Source organism: Sapajus apella, unplaced genomic scaffold (genome assembly GCF_009761245.1).
Source record: "Sapajus apella isolate SASKATOON/1434 unplaced genomic scaffold, GSC_monkey_1.0 scaffold195, whole genome shotgun sequence".
Taxonomy (NCBI): Eukaryota; Metazoa; Chordata; class Mammalia; order Primates; family Cebidae; genus Sapajus; species Sapajus apella.
In genome coordinates, this window is record NW_022437135.1 from 759,061 (window position 1) to 768,603 (window position 9,543).

Genomic DNA, 9,543 nt, shown 5'->3' on the forward strand with positions numbered 1-9,543 from the left:
CAGAGAGGCCGGGCTTGAGCGGGGGTCCTCTCCCCAGAATCACAGAGACACATGGAGCGCAGCAGTCAGCCATCAAGGTGTTGCCCTTTCTCCAAGCCCCGTATTCTGAATGCAGATCTGCAGGGCCTCCGGTCCCACCTGACAGCCTCCCCTTAAGAATGACACCCCAGACAGTAGAATGCAGTCCTGCCCCAGCTTTTCAATGCATGCTCAAGGCTGAGCCAGCGGTTTGTAACAAAAAGGCTTCCCAGGTGCCCAGGACTGGAAATCATCTGTCGTGGCCTGGCCCTAGGATCAAAGGGCTGAAGCTTGTGGCCTGGCCATACGTTGTCACACCTTAGCCAAATGGAGAACAGGATGACAGGTCCATGCCAGATACCTTCTCTGGAAGGCAGCTTGGCATATAAAGTCTGATGCCCTCAGACAGCGATGGGAGCTTGAGACCAAGGGTGGCAGGTCCCAGCCAGTTTACTACAGTCCCCAGGGAAGGGCGGACTGCCATGGTGCGAAGACCCCGCATGATTACCACGCTTTGCTGTCACTGCCTTCTGCAGGGCTCAGCCAGGCACCACAAGGCTAAGGGGAGGGACGGGATGCAGAAGCAGGAGACAAGGCAGTGGCAGCACCACACTTGGGCTTCACAGATGGCATCGGCCAAGGAGGAGCAGGGCCACAGGGAACTGACGTGAGACCAGCCTTGGGAGGGATGTGTTCACGTAAGAGAAGGAAAACAATATAGTTGGAAATTCTTATATTCTTAGGGTAGGAACAACAATTCCTGAAAATTCCTGAGAATTTCTCAAATGTATCACAAGGAAATATCCCAACAGAGCTACGAAGGCCCGTCTTGAACAACAGAACAGAAACATTTTTGTATAGAGATATTTTGGTGAAGACTCATCTAAAGGACGGAGTTTGGACTAGGACAGCGGTTTTCAAGCTTCTGTGGCACCCTAAGTTTCTCCAAAAGGCATTCCAAGGGGTCTCCCAAATTCCTGATATACAAATAATTGTAGCTTTTTTTTTTCTTTGAGACGGAATTTCATTCTTGTCACCCAGGCTGTAGGGCAGTGTCACAATCTCGGCTCACCGCAACCTCCACCTCCCAGGTTCAAGCAATTCTCCTGCCTCAGCCTCCTGAGTAGCTGGGACTACAGGCATGCACCACCACGCCTGGCTAATTTTTCTGTATTTTTAGTAGACCTGGGGTCTCTCCATGTTGGTCAGGCTGGTCTCAAACTCCCGACCTTAGGTGATCTGCCTAGCTCAGCCTCCCAAAGTGTTGGGATTATAGGCGTGAAGCACTGTGCATGGCCACTTGTAGCTGTTTTAAGAGACCTTATTAAAATAAGACACACCACTTTCAAATGTTTCATATGTCAACTTTTCAACCACTGGAACACATCAACCCAATAATTTGTGCTGCTGGGTGAGCGTGATTTTGTGGGGCCCTCAGGATCAAGTTTCTGCCTTTCTTTGTGTAAGTGGCTGAACTCCCTGTAATGTTAGTGAAGAGGACATTTGATTTATTTGCGTATTTAAATTCCGGCCTGCAGCCACAGTGCTCACACGCCACTGTTCGGGTCCATCTGGGCGAGGTGCAGCTCAGGGACAGCACGTGTGCCTGTCGGCGACACCCTTTTGTCAGGGTAACACGATTTGCTGCAGTCTTACAGCGAAGGTGGGGTTTCGTTTACTCTGGGAGCCTCTTGTTTGAGACTTGTCTTTTGTGAGGAATAGGAACTGCTGTTATATTGGCTATGATTCAACTGGGAAAAAGCTCTTGCCTCATTTTAAACTTCTAGTATCTGCATCATTTATACTGCAGATAATTCTGATATTTCCAAGTGAGGTGTTCAATTATTTAAACCTGAACTTACAATCTTGTAAAAAGGGTTTTCTCCTGAAAAAGAAGTTTAAAAACCACTGACTTCGATGGCATTTGAGTTGTCTATGTTTAAGGAAATGGGATTACCTAACGCCTAGAAGAAGGAATTTTGGCAGACCCGCACGCCAGTCTTCAATGGTATATTATTTTCTGGCCCTTTGGCAGCTTGAATAACAGGGCCTGTCACAGAGGCAGCGAAGTGTTGTTTTACACTCAGACGTCGAGGAGGCCACGGGCGCTGACGTGCTTACGGGAACCACCAACCTGGATGGCACCATCACCTCAACCCTGTGAGTGAGGAGGACAGGGCGTGGTCTTCTTCCCGGAGAGCTTAAAGCACCAACCAAGAGTGATTCTGCCTGTGTGTTGAGATCTATCCACTGCTTTCCATCTCGGCAGAAGTGATTTGTGGAGAAGAGAGAGGAGAAATGAAGACGGGCCTAGGCTCTCTCCTGATATCTTCCGCCAGAAGAGGAAAAGCACAGGGCAGGGCCCTGCGGGCCTGGATGCAGATGCGCACGGGGGGCTGGGGCCAACGCCATCTGAGCTCAGGCTTGACTGAGGAGGCCGGATCCGACTGCGCGGAGCGGGGTAGGGAGCCGCGCACCCTCTCAGGCGAGCCCGAATCTCCTTGCTGTGCTTGTCTCACAGCAACTCATCCCAGTCTTCTCGGCCCACTGGACGCTAAGTGCTTAGTTTTGCATTTCCTTCGGCAGCCTGGGCTTTAGCATTAAGTCCAGCATCAGGTGATCCCAAACCAAGAGCATCCACAGCCTCCCCTTTCTTCCCAACCCATCTATCTGTCTGAAGGTCCTCGCTGAATAGACCGATAAGCTGCCACTTCCAGGCCTTCAAGGGCCTGGGACAGGAGACCTACTTCCACGCCCAGCTCCCTCACTCCCCACCGCGCCAGCTTCAGTCCTACAGGCCACAGGAACGCATCTTGACACCAGGCACTTCCTGTGAGCCCAGGGGTCTTTGAGCAGGATCAGATGGCAGCAGCTGGCCCTGCTACTGGCCGCCTCCTCCCAGTTCTTCTGTCTCACAGAGCGCCTGCCTGTCAGCAGAGGCACCCTGCTCCCCTCTGCCACACTAGAGTGAGGAAGTAAGAGGACACTGCTCTTCTTCATCCCAGTGCACAATTTGAAGGTGGACCTGCAGGCTATAAAGAGATGGAAGTTTCCCCATCCAGAGACTAGACGAAGACTTGTGGATGCTTGAGAAGGCAGAATGGTCACTGAACCCCTGGGCTGGCCCTGTGGCTTCAAGGTCCTGAATCAACAGGGCTTCCTGGGCCGTGGGGCGAGAGACGCCTCAGGAACTCCCTTGCATTCTCCGAGCCCAACTGTGCTGGGTGCAGCCCCGTAGGTTCCCTGGGTGGAACGGCAGATGTGAGCGCACCACACCCTCCGGTGCTTCCCTGCCAGGAGCAGCAGTCACAAGCACAGGGCCCTGCCAGCCACGCCCTGGGGTCTGCTCCACATTGGATAGCCACATGCCCTGAGCCTCCCCAGCCCTGCCCTGAGTGACCAGCCTTCAGTGGACACAGAGCCTAGGTGCCCTCTGGAAATCTGTGCGTGCCGAGGGCAGCCACATGCTCTCCCACCGGCGGTGGTGAGGGCTCTGTGGGCAGGAGGGGCCCAGGGAACTAACGGCAGGAGGGGGTCCGGAGGGGTGCAGGCTGGGGACCTGCCCAGTGCAGTTCTGTGATGGTTCCTTGCAGTTCAATCTCCCTCACTCCCAGTTACTCCCTTCTAGAGTAAATGTGGGGCAGGAAGGAAGGGGGGAGCCAGCGCTCGCCATCAACATGCCAGGGACTGAGTTTCACTCTATGGGAAAACATCAGCCCACAGGGGCCGTGGAGCAGGATGGGCCTGGGGCTGTCTCAGACAAGTATTTTCTTTTGCTTAACAGGAAGCCCCAAATCTCAGTGATGAAGGGCCCCAGAAAATCCTGCTGGAAAAGGAGCTGAATTCCAGGTGAGGTGAAGCAAAACTAGCCTACCACGGTAGGAGGGAGGGAGGGAGGGCTTCCTCCAGGAGCAGAGCTTAGGAAGGAGCCCAGCAGTACCTGCTTCGCCCCGCAGCGCCTTCTCCACGGCCACGCCCCTTTCCTCCAGCCGCCGTTGCCTCTCCTCCACCTGCTGCAGCTGCCGCTGGATGATCTGTGACAGACAGCACAGCCTGAGCACCCGGCCCTCTGGCCCAGCTTCAGGAGGACACACGACTGCACACCCACAGGAGTGGAAACAAAGGAGTGGCCGCTCTGGAAACTGCTCCAGTCCGTGGGCAGCGCGCTCAGGGTGTGGTGTGGAGACCACCTGCACCAGAACCCCCGAGCCTGTGTAGACACTAGGCTCTGGGCCTTGCTAGTTGGCACCCAAGAGTGCGGACACGGCTCAGGTAGTGACCACCCTCCCAGGAGTGGTGCAAGGACAGGAAGTGGATGTAAACTGCTGCAAGAGGGGCCCGAGTCCCAGAACCTCAGACTGTTCTCACGCCAAGACTGCTAGCCTGATGGATGGGGTTCCTCAAGAGCACAGTGGAAATCCCATCTTTATGGTAAAAAATTAAGAGAGGCTGGGCATGGTGGCTCACGCCTATAATCCCAGCACTTTGGGAGGCCGAGGTGGTTGGATCGCCTGAGGTCGGGAGTTCTGAGACCAGCCTGACCAACATGGTGAAACCCCATTTCTACTCAAAATATAAAAGTTAGCCAGGTGTGGTGGTGGGCACCTGTAATTCCAGCTACTCGGGAGGCCGAGACAGGAGAATTGCTTGAACCCAGGAGGCGGAGGTTGCGGTGAGCCGAGATCACTCTACTGCACTCCAGACTGGGAGACAGAGCAAGACTCCGTCTTTAAAAAAAACAAAAAACAACAGCTCTACAACAGTCTAGAATTCAGGGTCTGTGCAGCCTGAAGACAAGCTGAGGATGTGAGGAGAGATCTGACATCTTCCCACAAAAATCCCAGGCCTATCAGAGGCTGAGGAGCCACGAGTGGACTCCTGACGACAGTCCTCACAATTGAACGAGGCGACTCATGATCATTCTACAAGAAGGAATTCGGGAAACTCAAAGCAGGGCTCTTTCCCCTGCCCCCAGGGGGAGACAGAGTCTTGCTCTGTCACCCAGGCTGGAGTGCAGTGGTGCGATCTCAGCTCACTGCAACCTCTGCCTCCCGGGTTCAAGCGATTCTCATGCCTCAGCCTCCTGAGTAGCTGGGACTACAGGCACCTGCCACCACGCCCAGCTAATTGTTTTTTTTTTTTTTTAGTAGAGATGGGTTTTGCCTTGTTGGCCAGGCTGGTCTCGAACTCCTGACCTCAAGTGATCCATCTGCCTCAGCCTCCTGAAGTGTTGGGATTATAGCACTTTAGTGACACCAGCTCGGCCTGCTCTTCCCTTTGAACCGACAGCTCCACCAGGGCGGGGCCGAAGGTGACCTGGATGGCAGGGGGCCGGTGTACCTCTGCTCTGCACTGCGCTTAGTGTGGCAGGGCGCAGCTGGGTGGAGAGGAGGGTGCTGCCCAAGCCTCCCACACATGTGCCCTGGTCCCAGCCTCCGTGGTTGTACCTGGGCTCGATGCAGCCGCTTAAGCTCCTCCTGCTTGGCCTGTCTCCGAGCTGCCTTCTGCACACGCCGGGTCAGCTTGGCGTTCAGCTCCTCCTCTGTGTAGGTTCTTGGCTGGAGAGAACAAGAGAGATTTCCTCAGTCAGGTGCACGGAGGTCTGAGATAGGGGTGGGTGGCAGGCCAGCAGGGGCCTTGGAGAGTGCTGTCCCCGATGTCAGAGTCAGAGCTGGTGCCCGGGCAGAAAGACAAGCCATCCTCTGCAGGGAGAGTGCTGGCAGGATGGGGGGTGCTGACAGGCAGAGGGCCCGAGTCTGCAGAGTCCCCAGCCTGCAGCAGCCCTCAGTGCCATGGGCACACCTACGACCCACAGGGTGAGACATCTCCCCATCTCTGCACGGGAACAGGAGGCTGAGTGGGGACCGACTACTAGGCAGTTAAAACAATAAAGGGACACACACTCCCTTATCACTGAGATCACCTACTTCCTGAATAAGGACGTCTGGTCTTTTTAAGACTTTGTGGGATTAAAAACATTGGCAGGCTGTTTCACCAAGCTTCCTGCTTCTAGGAGGCTTACAGGGGAAGGAAAGAGAAATTAGCATATTTTTATTTTCCTGTTTGGTATCAAATGCCACTTTCTTCAGAAGAGCAGTATCCATGAGAGTCTTCAAAGAAATGACAGCCAAGTAGAGGGGACAGGAATGCTTCTCTAAGTCAAGTACAGCCTGAAGAAGGAATTGTGGAGGTGAACCTGGACAGACTCTGGGGTTGCAGAGGCGGCCGTGGGCCACTGGGAAGAGAGGTAGTGGCCTGGCTGGGGCAGTTACGCCCAGTGCCATCAAGAACGGAGGAGGCAACGGCCCAATCCAGTGCAAGTCCACAGACTGGATGGCCACAGCCACTGCCCACATAGGTGCCAAGGGTTCAAGGGAGCATCAGAGGCTTTGAAAAAACCCTGGGCAACCAGAGGGGCAAAGGTTAGGGAATTTGCCTTTATTCCTAAGGCCTTCTTAATTGCCTCTAAGAAAATGAAACAAGGAGACTATAAAGAAGTTTTGGAGAGAGGGTCTCACTGTCACCCAGGCTGCAGTGCAGTGGTGCGATCACAGCTCACGGCAGCTTCAAACTCTTAGACTCAAGTGATCCTCCTGCCTCAGGCTCCCATGCAGTCAGTGCTGCAGGCGTGCCACCTCGCCTGGATCATTTTACAATGTTTTTTGTAAAGACAGGATCTCGTTATATTGTCCAAGCTGGTCTTAAACTCCTGGGCTTAAGTGATCCTCCCACATCAGCTTCCGCAAATGCTGGCATTATAGGTGTGAGCCACCACACCCGGCCAGCCAGAAAACTTTTATAGACTTCAAAGAAGACAAAAGTGACTTGGGCTCATAATCTTCACTCAAAAAGCTCAAATGACAGAGGGTCCCTGAACAGGCAGTCCCTAAGGGTCATCAGTGGTGTTTCAGCACTGCACCTTGCTGATCAGAGCTGAGGGCTGCACCGGGGCAGCTCTGCCGTGACCCGGGGAACCTGGAGCAAAATGACCACATGCACTCCAGCCGGCGAGAGGCACGCGTCTCATCCTCCTTTCCGTCATGAGGCGCCTAACGGAAGTGCTGCTGCCAGTGTGCCACAGCCCATGCGCGTACAAACACCGTTAGTGAGGGTGTGGCTGGAGGGCCGGGGCTGGCGCTGGGCGGTTAATCACAGACAAGCATGCAACAGTGACCAGCTGACGGCAACGAGACACTACCTTTGATGCATATGATCTCCTGAATGCCAAGGCGTGTGGTACATAAATCGACTTTTAAGGGGATGGCATCAGAAAACAAAACAGAATAGTAATAATAATAATGATTAACAAATTAAAAATTGAGAACACAGAAATGGAGCAAAATAAGTTAGAGGTTTAAAACAAACACACAAGACTTAAAACACGTGATTATTTTTCAAATAGTCACACAGGACTGCCTACGGAGGAATCTGGGTGTGAAGATCCTAGTGGCGGCGTCTGGGCCGACCTAGTTTTAAATACGGCCGGGTTCACTTTTACTGGAAAGAAACAGCTTCTTCCTCACCACCCCAAAACTCTCATCTCAATGTCCTGTGTGTAAAGTCAAAGCCGTTAAAATATGTAATTCCTGATCCTTTTCTCCTTGACCCTTTTCTCCTTCCATGTGTTCATGGAAATTCAGCCCACTTCTTCCTGCCGAATGCTCCCGGGTACGGAACAGGGTGCGGGAGAGGAGGGTGTCCTGCTCTCAGAGACAGACAGACACAGCAAAACTGGGAACGAAACCACCTCTCCTGAAAGGATCTCTGCTGGCAGTGTTCCTGTGTGCCACCCAGCTGCCATTTCTTGATTGTGCCCGGAAAAGGGGGTGAACTAGCATCAGTAACCGCTGCTCATGAAAAGCATATTGGGAGCCTCCTTGTTCCATCGCACCTTGCACAGAGCCACTCGGAGGGCCAAGGTGAGTCACATCTGCTCTTCGGGTCTCACCAGCCACATTAATGGCTGAAAGGCACTAAGGGAGCCAGGTGTATGGTGGCACACAAGACAGGGAGGCCCTGAGAGCCCCAGGCCAGCTGCAGCCCCGGCCGCTCTCCCTGCTGCTCTGTCCATCCCATCTGTGGGGTGGCCTCGTGCGGAGCTGCACCCCCCAAGCCTTTTGGAGGGGGATGAATGAATCTGCCTCCTTCAACTTTGAGCACCTGTGTCCCCCCGACTCAGGTGGATTCGCCTCTCCCACAAATTGGAGCGAGAGAAAGAATGTCATTACGAGAAAAAGCCAGTTTAAAAGAAGAGAGAGACAGATGATTTCCCGAAGCGGCTTTGCCCACAGAAACTATGCACCACAGCTAACATCTTCACCTGTGGCTGATGTCAACAGTCACGGGGGCAGTGGCTGCCTTCCCACAAGCTACCCATTTTCCGGGCTGGGAGGGGCGAAGTCTCCACCTGTTGCTACGTGCCTGAGGTGGTGGCCAGCCACAGGAGCTGGCGTTCTGCTGTGAATCTGGATGTGGGGTGGCGGGGTGCCCAGGCCACACCCAGGTGGGCCACAGAACTCAAGAGGCAGCCGTGATGCTTGTATTTGAAGTCAGATGGAAGCAAAGAGGTAAACACGAGTTGTCTGTTGTAGGTAGGGCTACGAGTGTTTTTTTAAAGTCTCAATTATCCTAAATTTTCTATAATAAACATTTTAAATAAAAATATAAGTTATTTTGACTGGTTTAAAAATTTCTAACAAAACAAAACCCAGGCTCTTGTTTCATAGGTGCTGCGAGGCAGGAGGCGTCGTCTGTGCTGCTGGAGTGGCTGGGGATCCTGGGCGGCAGAGGCGGCTTCCTGCTTCCCGGCAGGTCAAACCCCATCCTCACTGTAGGCCCCAGTTTCCCACGCTTACTCTGATAAATTTCAAACCCACGGAAAAGTTGAAAGAGGAAGACAATGAACACCCACAAGCCTCTCACCAAAGTTGCCATTTGCCAGACGCTTCATCTATGTCATCTTTTATGAGTTTTTAAATGAATCATGGGTAGACATGATCCTTCATCCCTAAAACTTTTAGGATGTACTTCCTAAGGACACAGACGTTTTCCTATATAACTTTCCTATGTAAAAGCACATGCACCGAGAAGGGGAGGAGATGCAGTGCCTTTATCACATGCATGAAACTTAACGGTTTCATAATATCACACATGTATACTGTCAACCTGTCCTCAATTGAATTTCTTTAATTGCTCCCCAAATGTCCTTTATGGCTGTATTTGTTTGTTCTCCTCTTTAGCACCCAAGTCTGGAAAGGGCGCAGCACGCAGTTCTCACTCAGGCTGACTCCACACCATGCGGGAGTCAGGTCAGCCGCCCCTGGTGTGGCCATCTCCCACGTCATCTGTCTCCTTGGTCGGCCATCCTCTAGGTCATCATTCCCTAGCCTGGCCGTCTCCTAGCTCATCCATCCCCTAGCTCGACCGTCCCCTTGTCCTCATCCATCCCCTAGCTCGACCGTCTCCTCGTCCTGAGCCATCCCCTAGCTCGTCCATCCCCTAGCTCGGCCGTCCCCTGGTCCTCAG

The 9,543-nt window shown here is 53.2% G+C and overlaps 1 protein-coding gene across 14 annotated transcripts in view; it reads right to left on the reverse strand.

The window, feature by feature from the left end:
* Positions 1–9,543, reverse strand: part of MICAL3 (microtubule associated monooxygenase, calponin and LIM domain containing 3) — a 112,349-nt gene that overhangs the window by 15,966 nt on the left and 86,840 nt on the right. For 11 of the 14 annotated variants that reach the window (XM_032269603.1, XM_032269595.1, XM_032269602.1 and 8 more), the window contains 3 exons: positions 7,217–7,267; positions 5,466–5,576; positions 3,959–4,052 (listed from right to left, as the gene is read on the reverse strand). In XM_032269603.1, coding sequence (XP_032125494.1) covers positions 3,959–4,052; positions 5,466–5,576; positions 7,217–7,267 — 256 coding nt within the window. The remainder of the gene's footprint in view (positions 1–3,958; positions 4,053–5,465; positions 5,577–7,216; positions 7,268–9,543) is intronic. The other 3 variants (XM_032269601.1, XM_032269598.1, XM_032269591.1) reach the window with 1 other exon arrangement.